This window comes from Heterodontus francisci, chromosome 33, assembly GCF_036365525.1.
Source record: "Heterodontus francisci isolate sHetFra1 chromosome 33, sHetFra1.hap1, whole genome shotgun sequence".
Lineage (NCBI taxonomy): Eukaryota > Metazoa > Chordata > Chondrichthyes > Heterodontiformes > Heterodontidae > Heterodontus > Heterodontus francisci.
The window spans coordinates 25370883-25393633 of NC_090403.1; the positions used below are offsets into that span (position 1 = coordinate 25370883).

At 44.4% G+C, this 22751-nt stretch overlaps 1 protein-coding gene across 2 annotated transcripts in view; it reads left to right on the plus strand.

Annotated features, from left to right (window-relative positions):
- The window catches only part of LOC137348062 (formin-like protein 1), a 249717-nt gene that overhangs the window by 167287 nt on the left and 59679 nt on the right, over positions 1-22751 (plus strand). For both annotated transcript variants that reach the window (XM_068013188.1, XM_068013187.1), the window contains 6 exons: positions 4758-4834; positions 6349-6442; positions 18133-18207; positions 18985-19095; positions 19825-19974; positions 22650-22751. In XM_068013188.1, coding sequence (XP_067869289.1) covers positions 4758-4834; positions 6349-6442; positions 18133-18207; positions 18985-19095; positions 19825-19974; positions 22650-22751 — 609 coding nt within the window. The remainder of the gene's footprint in view (positions 1-4757; positions 4835-6348; positions 6443-18132; positions 18208-18984; positions 19096-19824; positions 19975-22649) is intronic.

Genomic DNA, 22751 nt, shown 5'->3' on the forward strand with positions numbered 1-22751 from the left:
CGTCACTAAACGATTATGGAGTGAGGTTAAGAATACTTTTTTCTTACAGAGTTGTTATAGTATAGCATGCTTTGCCAGAGGGAATAGTTTGAAGCAGAGACAACTGCATCTTTTATAGCTAGGAAAGATAAATATTTGAATCAGAGGAAGATACAAGGCTTTGAGAAAAGAACAGGACAATGGGATTAGTTTTTATGCCACTAAAGAGCTGGCCCAGACACAATGGGCCAACTGATCTCTTTATGAGTAGTAAACATTTGTGGTTCTGTTGCCCTGTATAGACTGTCTCCCAGTTCTGACACCATGGCCATTGCACGGCCTAAATAACAGCTGGTACCATGAAGCCTACTGTGATGTTATTGTACCCTCTAGGGCAATGAATCCAACTTGCCATGTGCACTGGTCTCTGGAATTCTAGAATCTGGAGGCAGATTTGGCGACCCAGCATATTATCCAAGGGAGATGCCAATACCTAGAGTAGAAGTGGGACCCACTTGCAATCAGCTGGTGGCCCTCCCATTATGTGTAAACACCTTTAGGATTGCAGTTGTGGTATCATCCCTCTTTGTGTACCTCTTGGGACAGATCTTGACTTTGTGCAATTGAAGTCCATGAAAATTGAAATAGACAGAGATGCAAATTGGGCCGCTGGCGCACTATCACCCGTTTTGCATTATTGTGCAAAACCATGATCTACCCACTTGTGTCTGGTATGCATCCGTCGTATTTCAGTCATTGCCACTGCAAGATGTTTAAAGTGTAAAACAAAAAAAGAGAGAGAGAGGCTGGTTTCTTCTAACCTGATTCTGAGAATTTACAAGCACCTTCAATCTACCACCTCCCAATCTGCAAACTTTCTTTGCTAACAATTATTCTCTAATTGACCTCAGGAGTGTCTGTTTACAGCAATTAGGCTTGTTAGCCATAAAGGGACAAGCCAAGTTAAACAGTCAAACAGCCCTATCCCCAACCTTAGCGGCAGAATAATACATAGTGTCCAATGCTTCTGCTTCTGTACAATAGCATAGCCTTGATTTATAGCCACCAATGCCATGGGAGATCCACAAGTTAAGAACTTTGAGTTAGAAATTGCACTCTGTTTTACAATCAGTATCACAGCGCCGACAGCCAGTCTTTTGAATGTATTAGATTTGACATTGTCTGTCACATTCATTGTCTAGTTTCTGGCTCTTTGAACGAGAATTATTTCTGGCAAATTTCTCCCATTCAGATTGGTGATTCATTCCCAAAACCACATTTTGGTTAAGTGGGGCCTGGTGGCTTCATTTGAGCAGGCGACCAATCAGCAACTCTGGGGTCCAGAACCTCCTTTTGCAATTAGTAAAATTCTCTTTTAGTCATTTATCCTCTCATTTCAGTGAAATTCATTGCTGATTTTTATTTTGTGCACCCCATTCCGCTTCCTCTCCCCATTGGTGGCAGCGACCTCGGCCCCAATCTCTGATATTTCTTCTCTGACACCCTCCATGTCTCTCTCCACCTTAAAAAAAACCTCTCAAAACCTACCCTTTCCACAGAGCTTTGGGTACCTGTAATCTCTCCCCTCCCCCCACAGCTCAGCATCTGTTCCATTTATCTGTTTTAAATCTGTGCCTCGCCCCGTCCTGGGACATGTTTGTGTTGCAGTATAAACGCAAATTGTTGGATGTTACCATGGACAAGATTAATTCAGTGCAGAAAACTCTTTAGAACGTCAATTGGAAGAGGCAGCAAAACAAATCCATTACATTGACTGGAGCACTCTAACCTTCAAACAAAAGGGTTACCTGCTGTGAGATGTAGGCAGTGAAACGTGTTATTGGACTAAATCCTTTCCATTTCAGTCTAAGCTTAAAAGTGAAAGGAAATTATCGAATGCCTGACAGCGACTTGTGAGCATGTTAACTCGCAAATCCTGATGGTGTTTAATTGAGAGCATGTTCTGCTTAATGCAGTGTTATCAAAGCTGGCAAATATTTGCCCTCTTGAGAATCTAGACCCAGTTTAGCAGTTTCCAAACTGAGTAATTGTGCTCGGGCTGGAGCTATGCTTCTGTGAGTTGGAATGAGGCAATTACCACATTGCTGACTCTGGGTTGATCAAATGTTTAAAATGATTTGGAAGTTACATAAATAACATTGGTGATTATCCTCGATAAACTCTCTCTTGTAGTTCGCCTCTTCATTTTCATTCCAGGTGTAGCTCTGTGCCTGCAGTTGGATTACATGGAACAGGCCAGAGGAGCTGAACAGCCTCTTAATGTTTCCAATTTAATTACATTTTACTTCACATTTAAATTCAGAACATCTGACCTTGCTTAATTTGAACTGCTTCAAAACTTTCAGGCTCTTCATTTTGCTTCGTAAGCCCATCCTGTGTGACAGCACATGCACCCGCATGCACATGGAAATACACCTAGGTTTGTACCCATATTCGTACACACGCACGCATCCATGCTCATACGCTCACCACTTCTGTACAAACGCATGCTCGTACACGCACAGACATACATGCGCACACACAGACACACACACACAGTCTTGTACATGCACTCTCACCCACGGTCATACACACGTGCACACTCGCCCAAGCTGGTACACGTGCATGTGCTAAACACACCATTTTTGACACTGGTGCTCATTTGGTTTGGACACTGAGACCGTGAGTCCAGTTCTCAGTATTTGCACTCTAAACCCATTTAACTGCTCCCATATTCGGTGCGATTCATAAATACCAATTCATAACAGAACCTTCCACAACTTGGCTCGAATTCTTATGGTGTCTCTCAGAAGAGCTGCAGGGATGGTAGGCATTTGTTAAAGGGGTTTAATTGTCTGGTCCATGTGTAGAGTCAGATTTTTATGGGAAGCTGTTTCAGAATGAGTCCACCTGCAAGCTTTGCACTGAGGTTGAGTTATCTCTTTAAATCTAGACATTTATTTTTGTAATGGCCAGCGCACTAGTTTCAGAGCAGAATTATTTTATGAATCCCAGTCAATCTCCTGTAGCATTGCAAACAAAGTCAGACTGAGTATAGTCATCATGCAGGACGGGGATAATTGGACCAGTGTGCAGCCATAAATCAACCCCCATTTTAAAGTCACAGGTGTCAGCTTTAACCCTAATGGGTTTCTGACGGGCTTGGGTCATGAGAGAGCAACAGCCGGTAGACCAATTCCTATATTAAGATGTACCAGTAGGGCTGGTCTGTTTTTGATGGGTAAATTAGGTCAGGCCATTTTTCAGTTCTTAACCCTCTTGCACAGGGTTGTCCAACATACGGCCTGTGGGACAGCATCCAGCCCGCCAAAGGTTTCCATCCGGCCTGCAGATGTAAGCTGTACCGGGGGCTGTTCCCCAAGCTCGCCAGGGGTCTGTGATCAGAAATTTTCCATTGTCAGACTAGCTTTTAAAAAAGATTGCAAGTCAGTTTCACAGCTGACAGATGCTGACATTGAGAACAGTGGTTTCCCAACCTCAGACAGGTTCGGGGTTTTCTGACTGGTTCAAATTATTTTTTTTAAAAGCCTGCTGGAAAATCCTGAGTCTGTCCGAATTTGGGAAACGGCTGTTCCCGATGTCAGCACCTATCAACCGTGAAACTGACCAGTCATCTGCTGAGCGTTCCTGAGAGAGAGCGAGAGAAAGGGGGACAGGTGGGGAGAGAGAGAGAGAAGGGGGGACTGAGAATGAGGACGATACAGAGTGGGGGAAACAACAGAGGTGGGGGGGGGGGAAACGGAGAGACAGAAAGAGGGACTCCTAATAGATGGACATCTATCCGGAATATTCCCCATCTCGACAATAAGTGTGCGGACAGACCTTGACTACTTGTGTAAGCAAAAACTTAAATTAATCTTCTCATTTAAAGCTTCTTCACAAAAATGTACATTTGTTGTTGTTTTGATAGACACATTTTTAATGTCTTTATCTTTCCAAAAATGTCTCACTGGCCCCCTATGTAAGCCAAGAATTGTAATGTGCCACCCCCACACGATAAAGTTGGACAACTCTATTCTTGCATGTGCTGATAAGGGGTCTAACTCCTGTTTGAGGATTCCTCTGGGAAGTTGGGCTTCCCCGAGTGGAGCAGGCCCAGTGCTTGCACCACTCAGGCTTTCCTGGAGTGGATGTGGCCTAGCATGTGGCAATCACCAAAAAACAGTATATCATTTTTTTAACCTTGATGTGGATCCAGGAGGAGTAAGATCACTCAGGGAGACACAGCAGAGGGCCGCTGCCAGCTAGGCAACTGGCCCAAAATTGGTCTATTGGCAACGGCGCCTCAGTTTTGGATTAGCCTCGGGTCTTCTTGTCTCAGTACCATTGGTTATGCAGCCAAACTGAGCCATGACTAGCTTCTATCCCTTTGTATTTGCATACAAATGTCTTGCTTCCTACAAAATGAAAGGACCCTGATATCAATTGATGATATCATCCATGTTCAGCTCAGCTACATGTTGTAAAGAAAAGGTTGAAAATAAAACTGAAGATGACCGACCAGATTTCACCTATAAACAGAGTAAAAATTCCAAGGCTTTTTAGGATTTTTCTGTCTGTGGGGCCTCTACATCAAATCTCAACCCATCTTTTCTCTTTCCATATACTGACACGCTGAACATTTGAAGTGTTTTCTGTTTTTATTTCGATGTACAATGCTGGATGTGTTTTAATATTCTTGTTTTTAATACACCCCACCTCTCCCACCCCCCACCGAACACTATCAGCCAGCTATTATTGTTCTCTTTTTTTTCTAGTCTGGATTCACCTTGGTGATGGAACATGAACAGTGTGTGAATGAGATCACCCTCAGTCTGAACAATAAGAGTGCAAGGTAAGAGATCCTGAAACTCTCTCAAAATGAGTTTCAAGCAAGGTGATGATCACAGTTGTCCGAGGTTTGGTCAGTTTAGCTTGAAGGGTGGTTCTGTTGCTACAAGCTCATAGCCAATGCATTTCAAGGAGTCGCCAGACAGGGATCAGGGGTGGGAACCCAGGGCAATTGATCTCATTTTCCTCCTTAATGTTCTATTCCAGAAAAACAGTTGGTAAAGGATAGTACTGGAGCCAATTTTTATTCAGTCTTACCTTTATTTGCAGAGTGAAACATTACAAGCATACACTTCCTATCTCAACTGCACCACACTTTGAATAAGTGTCACTTTATATGTGCTCAGGTGAAACCCAAATTAATGTCCTCCACTTGCATAAAATGAAACACAGTTCATATACAATTAACACTTACCCCAGAGGCATCAATATTAATTGTATTGTAATGACACAACATTACTGCGATCCTGATGGAGCCCAGAACAGAAATTAAACCGAAGAGCAGTATGCTTGTTATTAATTAACTATGTCCTGTGCAGATACTAATTGAACCGCCTGATTACCATATTGTGGCCACATGAGGGCAAATGGTGTTCTTCCCCCACATGGGCACAAGTACAAAATGACTTCATCTGGCAAAGCAAACCTCAGTATACTGAGACTCTGGCATCAGAAAGGCCCATGGCATCTTTGTGGCCCATCTGCTTGGTCTCAAAGGTAGAAAAATATCACACTCTTCAACTCAAGAATTGCAATATTATCTCGGATAAATAGGTCTACTTGATTGGCAGCTCATCCACCACCTTAAACATCCTCTCCCTCCACCACTGATATACATGGTTGCAGTGTGTTGTATCTACAGGATGTCAGGATACACCTCAGCAATTTGACAAGACTTCTTCTATATCACCTCCCAAACCTGCAGCCTCCAGCATTTAGAAGGACAAGGGCAGCAGGTGCATGGGAACACTATCCTCCAATTTCCCCTCCCAAGTCGCACACTATCCAGACTTGCATACATATCGCCATTCCTTCATCGTTACTAGGTCGAAATCCTGGAACCTATCTAACATTTTCCTGCTAATCTTTGTGCATGTACTGCAGCCTGGAAGGTACTGCGCAGCCCTTGTTCCATTTAAGTACTGCACAGCGACCGTGCAAAAAAAATTTAAATGGGCCACACGTTGAAAAAGCCGTCTGCGCATGACAAAGAAATTTTAATCGGAACACTGTTAGGTAACAGCACTGTGGGTGTGCCTATACCCCACGGCCTGCAGTTGGCCCACCACCAACTTCTCAAGGGAAACCAGGGTTGAGCAATAAATGCCAGCCTTGCCAGCAATGCCCATGTCCCATGAATGAATATTTTTAAAAAAACAACTTCTGAAAACCCTCAATTGCTTTCTTGGCAAAGTATTTAACCTGCTCCCTCTTGACCTGGCAGGCAAATGCACTCCTCTGTTTGCTGTTTAGTGTGACTGAAAGTGCACTGAGAGGCTTTGTGCTTTCCTTCTGCAGGACGAAGGCACTGGTGCTGGAGCTGTTGGCTGCAGTGTGCCTGGTGCGAGGAGGCCATGACATCATCCTTTCAGCATTTGAGAACTTCAAAGAGGTAGGAAGCTTTGGCATCCATTTCCTGCAAGCTATGCAGTCATGTCTGTATGGGTCAGAATTGTGCTATTAGTGACAAATGTACTAACATATTTGTCTCTTAGGATCAAACCTAATTTCAGGACCTGTAATTTTTAACTATTTAGTTGCAAATGCTGCTCAGTATTCTGAAGCAACCGGTCAGGTCGCAAAACTCTTCGATTTGGGCTGTGTTAGTGTGAAATGTGATTTAAGCATGCTTGGTGTTGAATTGCATTTATATAGCAACTCATTCAATAGTGTCATGGGATCTTTTATGTCCACCTCAACAGGCGGACGGTTTTACATCTCATCCAAAGGATGGGGCCCCTAACAGTGCAGCACTCCCTTGGTACGACCCTATCTATGCTAATCGCAGCATGGATGGATACACACTCCTAAAGAGGTGGATTTCATCTTTTAAATACTTGAAGGCGAAAAAATGCAGCGATATGGGGGATAGAGTGGGGGTGGGGCAGGGGGCACATTGGGGGTAGTGGGACCAACTGGACAGTTCTTCGAAAGAGCAGCACAGACTCATTGGGCCAAATGACCACAGAGTTATTACGGCACAGACGGAGGCCATTCAACCCATCGAGTCCGTTCCAGCTTCCTGTAGAGCAATCCAGTCAGTCCCGCTTCCCTGCTCTAAGGTGCTGTACTGTTCTACGATTCTATGATTTTATGATTGATGTGTCGTAACGCTTCACAAGCAATAGCTTACTTTTGAAATTTAGTCATTGCTGTCTTGTAGGCAACCAATTTGCACACAGCAAACTCCCAGAAAAAGCAATGTGATGAATGACAAATGAATCGGTTTTACTAATATTGGTTAAAAGAGAAATGTTGTCCAGGGCACGGAAAACTCTTCAGCTCCTATTCAAATAGTGACATGGGATCTTTTATATCCGCCTCAACAAACAGATGATTTTTCATTTCATCCAAAGAATGGCACTCTGACAGCACTCCCTCGGTATTGCACTGTCAATGTAGCCGTAGTGTGGATGAATCCACCTTCCTAAACAGCATGGTTTCACCAATGCCTTGGGTGCCAGTAGTGTTCCAGTGAAAAATATAAATGCCATCTCATCCCATCTTTTTTATTGTCGCTTGGAGATCTCGTATCTTTGAGTTGATTGAGTTTTTACCCACAAAATATTCCCAGAAGGTTGAGAGAGTGATCTTTTTGTGAATTGTCACTTTTAAGCTGTTCACATGCAATTATTTTCTTTTTTTTATTCTTTCATGGGATGTGAGCATTGCTGGTAAGGCCCGCATTTTTTGTCCATCCCTAATTGCCCTTTAGAAGATGGTGGTGAGTTGCTTTCCATCTGGTATACAGTGCTGATGGGGAGTTCTAGGCGTTTGACCCAATGACCGTGAAGGAATGGCGATATATTTCCAAGTCAGGATGAACCATTTCCCTTGATATTCAACGGCATTACCATTGCTAAATCCCCCACCATCAACATCTTGGGGGTTACCATTGACCAGAAACTGAACTGAGCTGGAGAAGCCACATAAATGCTGTGGCTATGAGAGCAGGTCAGAGGCTGGGAATTCTGCGGTGAGTAACCGACCTCCTGATTCCCCAAAGCCTGTCCACAATCTACAAGGCACAAGTCAGGAATGTGATGGAGTACTCTCCACTTGCCTGGATGAGTGCGGTTCCAACAACACTCAAGAAGGTTGAACCATCCAGGACAAAGGAGCCCACTTGATAGGCATCCCATCCACCAACTTCAACATTCTCTTCCTCCACCACCGGTGCACTGTGGCAGCAGTGTGTACCATATACAAGATGCACTGCAGCAACTCGCCAAGCCTCCTTCAACAGGACCTTCCAAACCCGCAACCTCGACCAACTAGAAGGACAAGGGGAGCAGACGTGTGGGAACACCACCACCTGCAAGTTCCCTTCCAAGCCACACACCATCCTGACTTGGAACTATATCACCGTTCCTTCACTGTTGCTGGATCAAAATCCTGGAACTCCCTACCTAACAGCACTGTGGGTGTACCTGCACCAGATGGACTGCAGCGATACAAGAAGGCAGCTCACCACCACCTTCTTGAGGGCAATTGGGGATGGGCAATAAATGCTGACCTAGCCAGCGATGCCCACATCCTATGAATGAATAAAATAAAAAGGCAGATCAGGTAGCACCAACAGAGCTGTTACTTTGTAAAGCAGTTGAGGGATATAAAAAGGTCATTAGCCATTCTGCATTCTGCCAATGATTTTATTCTATAAACATCAAAAAAACACAAAGCTGAAGCACAGATCCCTCCGGTATCCTTTGCCCATTGAGAAAGGTTTTAGGCCAGTATTGGTGTGTTGTTTTGCAGTCGCCCAGGACCATTTGTCACAGTTGCAGTCAGTTATTAGTTGGAATGGTTAGCTTCCAGTCAGCTGTTTGAAACTGAGCGTGTGCAGCACCCATACGATCTGCATTTAGATCCTTGCGCCGCAAGACGACCCAAACCGAAAGATTTCACAGGAGGACGGGTCAATCTCTTTATCCACCTCTGACCTCTGGAATGAGCCTTTTGCCAACACTTGACATTTGCGGACGGTCCCATTACATTAAAATTAGTCACTGTTAACAGGTGGGAATTCTGGAAACTGGCCGCCCCTGATGATGTGCCTGCTCATCCCTGCCTGATACTATACGTGACTTTTCATCCCGTGTTCCCTATGATTAGATTGTGTGGGAGTGGGGTATTGAACTCTGTGCAGCCTCAAAACCGACCGTGCCTGAAATGCCTTTTGTCAAATTTACTAACAGCTGGCAGTTTTCAAAAATACATCTCTCTCTGGAGATCAGAGCTGCAGCAATCCGTGTACAACCTGATATTGGCCACTTCCCAGATAAAACTAAATAGAATGTCTTGGTTAAATGACTTTGTTTTAACCATGTCCTGTCTCAGAGGTGCCTCTTTATTCAATAACGCTTGCATATATATCGCAATGGATCACATTGAAAATCGTGAAAGCACTTCACATCCATAACAAGAGTTTGAAGTGCAGAGACAGTTGTTATGTAGGTTAACCCAGTAGCCATTTTGTGCACAACAATTACCCCCACACACAAAAACTGAATGAGCAATTAAATGTTTCTTTGTTGGTATTGGCTGTATAATATTCCGTCAGCAATGCTTCCGCCGCATCCTCCGGATTCAATGGGAGGACCGTCGAACAAATGCTAGTGTCTTTCTTGAAGCCAGCTGATGGCTGTAAACAGTCTCCCCACCAGGTCCTGTTTTCTCAACTCTCAAATGGCCAGCGTTCCAGGAGAGGACAAAGAAAATGCTTCAAAGACACTCTGAAGCTCTCTTTGAAGCACAGCAACATTGACGTTGATGACTAGGTGGAGTTTGCTACTAATCGTTCGAAATGGCGACAACTTGTCCATCAAGCTGCATCATGCTTCGAGTCCAAACACCTTAACGACGAGGCAGAGTGGTGGCAGAGAAGGAAAGAAAAGGAAGTAAATCCTGCAATCCGGATCCCACTACCTCATGGGACACCCTGCCCCCATGTGCCTAAAGATTTGCGGCTCGAGAACCGGCCTGTTCAGTCACCTGAAGACCCATGGCAGAAACTCACGACCCTGAGTACACATCATCCTCGAATCGAGGGATAGCCGACGATTGGCCTGGACATCATGAATAGTTCATGGGATCTTTAATATCTACCTGAACAGGCAAATGGAGCTGTAATTTAATCAGTCATGTGAACAACATGAACCCTTATTACTGCACTGGAGTATTATCTGAAATTATACGCTCAAGGACTGCTGTTAGAATCATACCTATAGGGGTATTGCATAGTGGTTATATTCCTGGAGTAGTACTAACAGGCCTGGGTTAATAATCCAGAGAATATGAGTATAAATCCCATCACAGTAGTTTGAGATTTGAATTCTGGAAATACAAAAGCTGGTATCAGGAAAAGTGACTATGAAACTATTGAATTGTGGTAAAAACCCAACTGATTCACGACTGCCCTTTAGGGAAGGAAATCTGTCATTACCCCATCTGACTCTAATCCCAGTCTGTGGTTGTTACTGAGGTGGCCTAGCACGTCACCAAGCTATATCAGACCACTGGGCAATTGGAGATTATTTTAAATATTTATTCATGGGATGTGACCAGGCCAGCATTTATTGCCCATCTCTAATTGCCCTTGAGAAGGTGGTGGTGAGCTGCCTTCTTGAACTGCTACAGTCCGTATGGTGTAGCACAGCACTGTTAGGAAGGGTGTTCCAGGATTTTGACCCAGTAACGATGAGGGAGCGGCAGTAGATTCCCAAATCAGGATGGTGTGTGTCATAGAGGGGAACTTGCAAGTGGTGGTGTTCCCATGTTCCTGCTACCCTAGTTCTTCGAGGTGGTTGAGGTCGCGGGTTTGGAACGTGCTGTCGAAGGAGCCTTGGCAAATTGTTGCAGGACATCTTTAGATGGTACACACTGCTGCCACTGTGCACCGGTGGTGGAGGGAGTGACTGTTTTAAGATGGTGGGTGGGCTGCCGATCAAGCAGACTGCTTTATCCTAGATGGTGTTGAGCTTCCTGAGTGTTGTTGGAGCTGCATTCATCCAGGCAAATGGGAGTGTATTCCATCACACTCCTGACTAGTGCCTTGTAAATGGTGGGCAAGCTCTGGGGAGTCGGGAAGTGAGTTACTCGCTGCAGAATTCCAAGCCTCTGACCTGCTCTTGTATCTGCAGTATTTATGTGGCTGGTTCAGTTAAGCTTTTGGTCAATGGTGACCCCCAGGATTTTGAGAGTGGTGGATTCAGAAATGGTAATGCCATTGAATGTCAAGGGGAGATGGTTAGACTCTCTTGTGGGAGAGGCTCATTGCCTGGCACTTGTGTGGCATGAGTTTTACTTACCACTTATCTGCCCAAGCTCGAATGTTGTCCAGGTCTTGCTGCATGCGGTATGGACAGCTTCATTATCTGAGGAGTTGCAAATGGTGTTGAACACTGTGCAATCATCAGTGAATATCCCCACATCTGACCTTATGATGGAGGGGAGGTCATTGATGAAGCAGCTGAAAATGGTTGGGCCTAGGACACTTCCCTGAGGAACTCCTGCAGCGATGTTCTGGGACTTAGATGATTGACCTCCAACAAACACAGCCATCTTCCTTTGTGCTAGGTACGACAGTCTTGCCAGTGATGCTCACTTCCTGAGAATGAATTTTAAAAATTCTTCTCACCCAGATAATGTATAGCACACAGAGGCTGAGGTTTTACTTTAGTAAAGAAAAGCATATATGCTACTTGTACCATGGTGTAAATGATGACATACATCATGTTTTCTGTTGCAGTTGATCTGTGAACAGCAAGATCCCACAATTAGTTAAATGACTGGTCAGTTTGTTCTTGGTGGTGTAGGTTGAGGGAGAATTATTGGCCAGGACACCGAGAGAACTCCCTGCAGATCAAGCAAATGGGACCTTGGTTTAATACCTTTTATCTGAAGGACGGCACCTCCCATAATGCAGCACTCCCTCAGTACCACACATTGGGTGCCAGCCTAGGCTGTGTACTCAAGATCCTGAAGTGGGTTTGAGCCCATGACCTTTCGACACAGAGGCCGGTTTATTCGGGACTGGATATTTTAGTCTGGATTCAGTGTTTGATCAAGGGAGTAGTTTCGATGGAGCTGCCCCATTTATACTGCTGGCCTGCTTCATATTTCCTTAGACTGAAACTAGAACAACATCTGCACATGATTCCCTCCCCGATCCCTTATTTCCCTCTAGTGCTGTTACTGCCCCATTCTGGTCTGGGTGTATATTGAAAGAAAATGCTAGATGTTAACATTTTTAACTATCTGTATACACGCTGAAGGAGGAAGAGGAAGGGAATGAGAAGGGGAATGAGTTCAGAGCAGGCGTTTGGCAAAATGCAGAGAAAAGAAGAGTGGAATGGAAGGAATGTGAAATGGTAAACGGAAAAGGCACTGGGCTGGCACACCTTCTGTCTCTATTAGGAAAAAAATCAACTTTATACCAACTGGAGCAAACTGAAGGAAGACTGGGCACGGAAAGTTCCGGCACATTCTCCTATTTACTGGGTTTCAGTGAACAAAACTCTCCTGAGTCACCTCTTGGAGCTGATGTGAGTGAGGAGTGCAGTGGCCGGAGCAGCTGCATTATTCAGCACTGTCTGTCGTGCAGTGGGGATGAGATGCGAGGCTGATATTGAGAGTATGAAGTAGGCATGTTTGAAAGCTGCTTAGTCACTCTGTGGAGGAGGCTTGGTATTCAGTGCTCAGGTTGTCTATTGCATTCTCATGAACTATAATTACACAGGGAAACCGTGACAAGCAAACAGCTGAATTTTTTTTAACGCACAATGGCCCAGTGTATTTAACAGTCTAATCTGTATTGTAGCTGGGCTTCTTAAATGTCAGGGAAGCTACAGGCCAGATAGCACAGTGTTTCACTGGGTCCTTGCCCCACAAACAATTAGAACATCATCAACTGATACTGGCAGTGAACCCAGGGAATAAACAGGAATGTTGGTCACCTGCAGATAGGAGCATTTTGTTTAGAGATACAGCACTGAAACAGGCCCTTCGGCCCACCGAGTCTGTGTCAACCATCAACCACCCATTTATACTAATCCTACACTAATCCCATATTCCTACCACATCCCCACCCGTCCCTATATTCCCCTACCACCTACCTATACTAGGGGCAATTTATAATGGCCAATTTACCTACCAACCTGCAAGTCTTTTGGCTGTGGGAGGAAACCGGAGCACCCGGAGAAAACCCACGCAGACACAGGGAGAACTTGCAAACTCCACACAGGCCGTACCCAGAATTGAACCCGGGTCGCTGGAGCTGTGAGGCCGCGGTGCTAACCACTGCGCCACTGTGCCGCAAGGGTGGTCGTTATTGCAGCAATATAAAGGGAGTTGTACCTGATAACTGAGCTGGAGGTGCTTCAGGCTGATGGAATAGGACGAGTTTCAAGCCAATATCACCTTTCTCCTTCATAATAAACCGATACTAGTAAAATATTTTACTGTTTGTGATGACTTAGGCATTCCTGGAGAGATTGATAGCTTTATCTCTTTCGATTACTGTGATTGATAATACCACACAGTTGCATAGCAGCTTAGTCAGGGAATTGTGAATGTGAAGAATCTGTTTCAGCGTATTGTCTCGTGCAATAAATCTAGTGAGTCTTAGCCTAGTTTTAACAATTTAGAAGTGTACCGTACTCCATCCTAAGAGCCTCAGTTTCTCTGTTATTTACATTAAAACACTTGCCATTTTCCTGCTCTGTTTTATGTTGTGATATTGGGCGTTCCCCATCAATAGATGCTGCTGAGGAAGGCTATTTAACCCATCTATATAGTTCATCCATCCAGAAAACTCTTCAGTCCTTCCCTCCATCACACCTTCCAACGTTTTCCTAAACGATTCCTGGGTTTTCGTCGACACTGCTTTACCCAGGAACCCAATCCATGTGGGGATGACTCGTTGCATGAAGAAGAACTCCCTGACTTCAGTCCTGAATTTGTTCTTTCCTCAGTTTGGACCTGTGACTACCCACCACCACCCCCTCCCCCTCCGCCCAACCCTCCCTTGTCCCACTTTTGGAGTTCAGATTGAGGCCTTGATTCTCCTTTTCTAGATTGAAGTACATCAGACTGTTTACTATCAGATCGTCTCTCAGTTGCCTCTTTTCCTGGTTCAAAAGCTGCAATTTCCCCACTCTTTCCACATAACTCAATTCTCTGGATATCAGTCTCACGACTCTTCTCGGAACCATCTGTGGTTCTTGAATGTTTCCATTGTGTCGCTGACCAGAACGGTGTATAATGTGGTTGTACTCTGTGTTGTTTATATAGTTCAGCATTCAATTAGTTTTCCATTCCACAGTGATAAGACAGATAGAATATCATGTTTACTAATACACTGCAATTTTTAAAAAACTTTATCTTTAGTTTCATTCATCCAGCCCCATTCCTGGAGCAGGTCTCTTCCTGCAGTACTTCGTACTTGCCCATATCCCATTTCATCCATTCTTGTTCTCCTCACTTACTTTTATCCACTCATTTCATAATTCCAGTATACTTGTTCCCGAGTGCAAGCTCTCAAGAGATGCATGGTACCTCTGAACAGCTATTCGGGATCTCCCAAACTGCTAGGAGAGGCAGTGGTTGGATTCCCAAGCCCATTTGGTCAGCTACTTTCCCAGATCTCCAGCAAACTCACTAGCTGCGAGCTCAAAGCCAGGTTCCTCACAGCAAGTTGAGAACTATGGGTTACCATCAATTGCAACTTTATATTGCAGAGCCTCTTGGAGTAGATGTGGTCCCATGAGACTGCTGGTGCTGCGGAATTTTCCCAACTTAACCTTTGGGGCAGAACCCCCAGCAGTGGCTAGTTTCATGCGTACACTTGTTAGAGGATTACCCTTTGCAATAGCCACATGTGGCAGACTGGGAATCCAGATGTGGCAAATTTCCGGTTAGTAAATAAAAAATGAATAATAGGCACCATGGTTGGCCTTGTGATCTCAATACTCACATTTGCGCAGCATGTGAACGTTAACCTCTTTGTATGGGTGTAGGTAAAATGAAAAGCAGAGAATGCAAGTGTTTTTTGATGGTTGTGAGCCCTTTATTTCCTTGGTCACTAAATGGCGGTAGATATCCGTTAAGTAAATATACACATGTGAAGTTCATTTACCTGCATTGTGTGTACGAAAATGAGTACAGGTGGATAAAATGGTGTCTCGATGGCCACACCTGTGGCTTAGTCAGTGATTTCTATTGGATGACATTGTTATTTATTAACAATGAGCCAACAGCTCCCTCTACTGACACTTGTGTGTAGAAACTGTTTACCACCTGTACCCAGTGTCTCTGGGCTCGCTGAGAGTGGAATTGCTTCCAGCGGAGTGTGGGGCCCTTCTTTTGCATGCACTTACTGTGAAAGGTTGGCAGCAGAACTTGTTAAAAGTGGATTAGCTGCTGTAAATAATGGTGTCGAGCGGCATAATGAGCCTGAAGGTATTTGAGTACCACGCTCTTCTCCACCTCAGTCATTGTTTCAGCTTGTCCTGGTTAAACAGATGCTTTCACATTTATTGCCATCATTAGAGCTGATACTCCACTTGACAGGGTAAAAACAAAGAGGAAATATTACCTGAATCAGCACTTTCAGAAGAATTACATAAAATGAACAGCAGAGAGGGCCGAATGTTGTGAGGTAGAGGCCCTAATCTGTACTTATGTGGTTTGGTGTAAACTTTTCTCTGGTAATGCTCTTGTGATGCAGCTCGAGATGTTTTACTATGTTAAAGGTGCTATGTAAATACAAGTTGTTGTTGTTTGAGGCAGTGGGGGAATATTAAAAGTGAGATTCTGATATCTTCAAACAAACCTCAAAGCCTGTCGCCATGTTGTGTGGTACATTGGTAGTTGCTTTTATATTAAAAGCAATTCCTGGTGCTAGTTAATTCTTTATCGCATTTTCCTTCTTGCCCCACCCACTGAGGGTGGACAGTGATGGACAGGTCGATATCCGTGCCATACTGTGACTGTCTAACAGAGGTGCCATGGGTTTCTGCACAGTCCCCCTCTCCTTGTGATGGACTGCCCAAATTCCACATGGCGTTTCATCATTGACCCAGTTCAGGTACAGGGGTTTGTGTAGCAGATCGTTCTCATGAGGTTTAAACCCTCACTGAGTCAAGCACTCAAATGTTCAGATTTTCATGTAGATGGTACCTTTATTATTAATCTTACCCTCCAGCATTAAGGCAAAGGAACATTCTGAGAGTTCGGGTGGGTGAAGGCACTTAACCAATGTGCTGTTAGAGATCAGCACATCGAGATCCATTCAATAGAAAACTCCCTGGCTGCTATTTTAACAAAGACATCATGGAACTTTACAGCAGAGATTGAGGCCATTTGGCCTATTGAGCCTGTGCCAGCTCTCTGAAGGTGCTGTTTCTTCCTCATGCGCCTTGTGTATTTTTCCAATACTTATTCACCTCCGTTTTAAAAGTTGTTTTGTCTGGGAATTTTTATTGGATAGTCTCCCTCCCCTCCATTGTCGACTATACGCATGCAAATCCAGTGAGATTATGGTGGCGGAACAAGAGCACTTCCGAGCACTGTTTCTGGTTAGACTTTCTATTTTCTAACAATCTCCTGCATCAAGAATTTTCTCCTAACCTCTTCCTTCTCCCTTCTTGTTTTGCTGATGTTCATAAATTACTTCCCTCCTTACTAACTCACCAACCAATGGAAATAGTTATTGCCAATTTACCTGTTCACAATCCTTCATAACTTTGAACCCCTCTATCAAATTTCCTCTTTAACTTTCCCTTCCCAATGAGAAGAGTCCTTGCTTCTGACACCGAAAACCATTCACCACCTGCTAGTTTATTTTCAACATGTTTTTGTTACAACAGCTCCAGAAGAAATGCTTGTAGAGCATTAACATGTTTGCTCCTAAAGGAACTCAGTGCCGTTTCAACCACCAGAAGAGAGCAATTGGAGGCAAAGGAAGAGTCATTCGATGTATCTGTGTGTTGCACTCTTCCACTTCCAGCTCACTCCTAGTCTTTTCGCTTCTGCTTTGAGCAGCTCTCTCACTTCCTGTTCTGGAGTGACGCAGGTGCACAGAAACCCACAGGGCACTAAAATACCTTTTGCATGCTTTAAGTCCAAGAGTTGAACCACTCACCAAACCCTCCGCTGACTCACCCTATACATACAGCGGTCTGGGTTACCAGTTTCATTCAAGTATCATTTTCTTTGTATCGGTTCCCTCTTTTGCACAAATGATTTATGTGTTGTCCCTGAATGTTAGAACTAGGAGGCAATGAGTCAGGACACTTCTGCTTCTCTTACACTTTAGCCAGCCACTGGGAGCTGGGTGAGAATGGCATGAGAAGACTCACCTTCAGTAAATGCCAACTTTGCTAACAAAGCCCGTAGCCAAAATATGAATAAAAGACAAAAGATAGAGGATTCAGGGGTATAGAGAGATTAGTAGATCTGTTTGATTAACTTGGGGTTAGCTAGAGAGTATACTGCTTGTGGGGTCATGCTATGTGCAAATTGGTTGCCACATTTACCTGTATAACCTACACTTCAAAACTAATTCATTGGATGCAAAGTGCTTTGGAACACCCTGAGGATGTGATGAGGCCCTAAATATATACAAGCTCACTGAGTTCGCATAGAGCCTTGGATGGCAGATAGGAACGGCTGGTTGAGGCCATGAACTATGGCAGGGTCCAGCTTGATGGACCAAATGGCTATTACTCATTCCAGGCTATAGAATCTTACAGAGCAGAAGGAGGCTATTCAGCCTGTCCTGTCGAGTCGTCTCTTGAGAAAGCTATCAAATTAGTCACACTCCCCTGCTCTTTAATCTTAGCCCTGCTTTTTCTTTTGCTTTTCATGTATTTATTCAATTCCCATTTGAAAGTTAATAGTGCATCTTTCAGGCAGTGCATTACAGAATGTAGAGACTCACTGTATGAAAAATGTTCTCATTTATATAACCGGTGCAACTGTGTACCATGACAACAAGGTATGAATGGATGACTTTGTGCTTTAGTGAGGGGACAATTGCAGTAAAGAAAAGATATGCTGATTCTCACTGTGTTCCTCTAGGTCTGCGGGGAGAAGGTGCGGTTTGAAAAACTGATGGAATATTTCCAAAAGGAGGACAGCAATATTGACTTCATGGTATGAGAGATTGGGCTGGGAGCTTCTCAGCCACTGTACAAACTTCTGGTTCTGTATACCCTTTGTAGATTTGTCACAGGGTAGGGCTGTTAAATGCGTTTTAGCGGCGCATATTGCAAGGTCCTGTATTATTCAATGTTAAGGTCTACTCTGCATACACCTGATACGCCCAATGTAGTGCAGCTGCAGTGACCCTAGCACACTGCGCGCCTGCACCCTGACCCTGCTCAAGATCCCCTTGAAGCCATGTAACCTTCAGTGAAATGAGGCTGAAATGATGACCCTCTCAAAGCAATGGATTTGCCCAGTCTTCAGTTACTTGGCCTCCACTGGCCAGTTTTTCGAAAAGTGTCCCTGTGCTCTCTGGGTGTTTTTAACCAATTTACAGGCAGTCAGTGGTCTACCATGGGACCTTAGGGCCAGCAACAGCAGTTCAATGAACTGGCCTCCTATTAATGTGCGAGGCAGCTCATTGGACACAGCCACCGAGAGGAGTAGAGATCCCACGCATTGGGGGCCATCTTATCTGTCTCCTATTTCTTCAGTTTATGGCTGATACTGTGAACTGGCTACAGTGTGCAGTATGTACAGCCCATAACATGTTTTCTTGAGTCTCAGTTTAAATATAACAGACTTGGAAGAGTAATCTTGGTCTTTATCTTTACTTGCTTGCTTCCTGGAAATGCTTTTGATGGAATGGCCTCTCACATCAGCACTAACTTGATGACATTTGTAATTCCAATACAGTGACTCCTGCTTCCCCCTCTCTCTCTGTAGGTTGCCTGCATGCAGTTCATTAATATCGTGGTGCATTCTGTTGAGGACATGAACTTCCGGGTCCATCTGCAGTTTCAGTTCACCATGTTAGGACTGGATGAATACCTTAAGGTAAAAAAAAAGCACAAAATCATGGCTGTAGATATTGTCAGGAGCTTTGCATTAAAAGCCTCTCTTATTTGCTAATGACACATGTAGCTTCCCTAGTTCACAAGAGATATAGGAATTTCACAGCCATCAATCCTACCTGTCATCACTGGATAAAGATGACTGAATCTGGACACCTGGCTGCCAAAATAATAACTAGTTTTTAAGAACAGGAGCCAGCTATTTCAGCCTAACAAGCCTGTTGTTTTTAGATTATCCTTAACTCCACCTAACACCTACAAATGTCCCTTGCTCCCTTTTTCTCCAAAAATACAGCTAATTGCCTTTGGTAATTGGTAACTGCATTTAGTATTTTGATGCCTACATTGATAATGTAAGATGATAGTTCAATAGAAAACTCCCATCTAAGTTATCATCCCTTTTGCAACTCAGTGATTTTAATATGAAAGGCTTACCTGGGCTTTTTAGCCCCGAATTCCTATTGTCCTTCTGCTCCATAGGGCAGGAATTATAGATAGCAGTCTCCTCGACCAAAAGCTAAATGCTCGTGCAAAATTCCTTTCCCCGCTGTTTTAGCACAAGAGTTCCCACAGGTTAAAATATCACAGAAAGGAACTTGGTACAAGCAAATAGGAAGGTGTGTGTGAGAACAGCACCATCTCTAATATCTACCCTCTTATTTCCGGTTACTGGTGGCAAATCGAGTGAAATAACCTGTAGTATTATTTGCAGAAACTAAAGTCATCAGAAAGTGAGAGGTTGCAGGTGCAGATCCAGGCCTACCTGGATAATGTGTTTGATGTCGGTGCACTGTTAGAGGATGCAGAGACCAAGAACGCAGTATTGGAACATGTTGAAGAGCTACAGGAACAAGTAACACAGGTACCGGATGTTCTGTCTGAGGGGAGGGACAGCGATTTATGCTGCACCCACAGGCCATAAACATTGTGACTTATACACGCGCCCCCCCACCCCCACCCCCACCCCCAGAGAGAGAGACACACACACACACATCCTCATCACAAGTTATGTCTTAAATGAGACTATCAATGGAACAAAAATTATCTGTTATCAATGGCTTTTGGCGGCCTTTCCACCACTGTGATTCGGTCTGTTTGCCCGGGAAAGTCAGCGACGCCCGTCTGTCATAGACCTTCCACTAACATCGACACAACTCCTGTGAAGCACCTTGGGACGTTTTACTACATTATAGGTGCTATGTAAAAGTTGTTGTTGATAAGCCACCGAGAATGGTGACTCCATTTATCTTACTTGTAAAGGGCAATCATTGACCCATCATTCTATCTAGAAGCTGGCACGGAGGAGTTTGTGTAGAAATGTGAAAGCGTGGCATGTTCTTCCACTCTTGGCTAGGTGGTCTCAGGGAATTCTGACCTATGTTCCTCGGCTGCAAAAGACGAAGAATCTTGCAGCTACACATCAACCTTCCCAGTTGGAGGAAGTCAATGAAGCAGTTGTAGAGGCACCGGTGAGCTGTTAACTCACTCCCCAGTTCCGAACAATGACTCGAGGAGCCTTTGTCTTCTTCAGTTCTTGCTTCTGCTGCAACACAATGGTGTATGAGTTTATAGCCCCAAACTTCCTTGGGTCACAATCTTTGTGGTTATACAGCAATTGACCTGACAGTGCCCTCTAGTGCTGACTGTGCATGAATTCACAGGGTCAGTGAGAGGGATCCCTGTTAATATGGGGTTGGTTAGTGGCAAATGCCATCACTGATGCACCTGGGTTGAAAGAGTTAAATTATGAGGACAGGTTGCGTAGACTAGGCTTGTATTCGGTTGAGTAATGAAGATTAAGGAGTGATCTCATTTAGATGTTTAAAAAGGTTAAAGAATATGATAGGGTAGATAGAGAGAAATTATTTCTTCTGATGGCTGGGTACTAAACTTTAACATTAGGTGATGTCAGGAAGCACTTCTTCGCACAAAGGGTACTATAAATCTGGAACTCTCTCCCCAAAGCAGCTGTTGAGGTTAGATCAATGAAAAATTCTAAAATTGGGATTTATCATAACAGGTAAATGGAGTTCAGATACAGATCAGCCGTAATCTAATTGAATGGTGGAATGGTTCAAGGGGTTGAATAGCCTAATCCTGTTCCTAGATGCAACCTGAAAACAGGATTTCTGCCCTTGTTGCATTGTTATCCCAATTCCAACAACGGTCCTACCAACCCTGTCACAGATTGCATACCCTCTTTGTGGAGGGAGCTACCACCTCCACTCACTCAGCGTACAGGCCCCCAACCAAACACCAGGTTCTGAATGAGGACCCGGAGTGGCGGACTCCCAACTTAGGGAGTCCCCACCTCTTGTTCATCATCTGTCTTGTAAGAAGAGTTCAGAAGCTCCACCTCCTATGAGGATCGAGCGGGGGAGTGGGACTGACTGAATAGCTCTGTGGAGAGCCGGCATGGACTCATCGGGCCGAATGGCCTCCTTCTATGCTGTAAATGACTCTATGACAAGGCACTGAAGAACAAGAGACATGAGGCTGGACCTTAGCTCAGGGAGGTGTTTTGAGGGTAACCAGAAGTACAAGTTTCTTGAATATCTTTCAATTTTTTCTGTAGGTTTCCCACCTACAGCCAGCACAATTGTAGTGGTGGGGCAGTGGGACCATATTGTGTGGGTGTGTTAACTGGGTAGCATGTTATTCTGGGAGGAAATGCACCTGCTGCTCCTGGCCCACAAACAGTGCTGTAAAGGAAGGTTCCTCAGGGATTCAGCCCTTCTCAGTGCCTGTGGTTAAAAATAGAATCCCTATTCAAATAAAGGCACACAGCTTTATTAAAATATTTAAATAAGCAACCTACTTCCTGCTTGCCCAACCTCATCCTTCCATTGTTAAAGCAGAAGTAGGCAGGTTTGAGGTGGGGTGGACTCCTGTTTCAGAATTCTGGCATTTAAACGTCCCACCCAAACTCAACCCACCAGCTTTTTGGGGGGGGGCCGTTACAATTCCACCAACACCCCTCCCCCCCACCCAAGTTGTTTACCACAGGCTCCTGCCAGGCTTGAGCCGGAGCTACAGAGTCCCTGAGGAATTTCAAGCCCGGTGGCTTGTGTGGGCTGGTGTGAACTAATTGTATCTTTTTCCCAGCCGGAGGACAGTGATGTAAGGAGTTCCGAACTTGTTTTGCTGGTGTGAGGACTGTGGTAGAATATATCATGCAATCATGGAGGCCTTTCAGCCCATCAAGTCTATGCTGGCTCTTTGAAAGAGCGATTCAATTAGTCTGCCACCCCTACTCTTACCCTGTGGCCCTGCAATTTTTTTAAGTGCACATCCAATACCCTTTTGAAAGTTATTATTGAATCTGTTTCCAGCTGCCCTTTCGCGTAGAGCATTCCATTCAGGCGTAGAGAAATTATGGTCTGTTCTCTGGCCTAGAATCCAGTGCAGTGGGGATGAGGCAGCTGGAGGACTGAGGGGAATGAAATTGTTAAATGGCATCCTTGCAATTTTGGTAGTCGGGACTTTGTTTTTGTTTTTGTATTTAATTTCCATCTCCTGGTGCTTTGCTTTGTTCAGCTAACAGAAAAACTCCAGGAGGCTGAGAATGACTCGATGATGAAAATTGCAGAGCTGGAGAAACAGCTGATACAGTCCCATAAAGAGGTGGAAGGCCTCAAG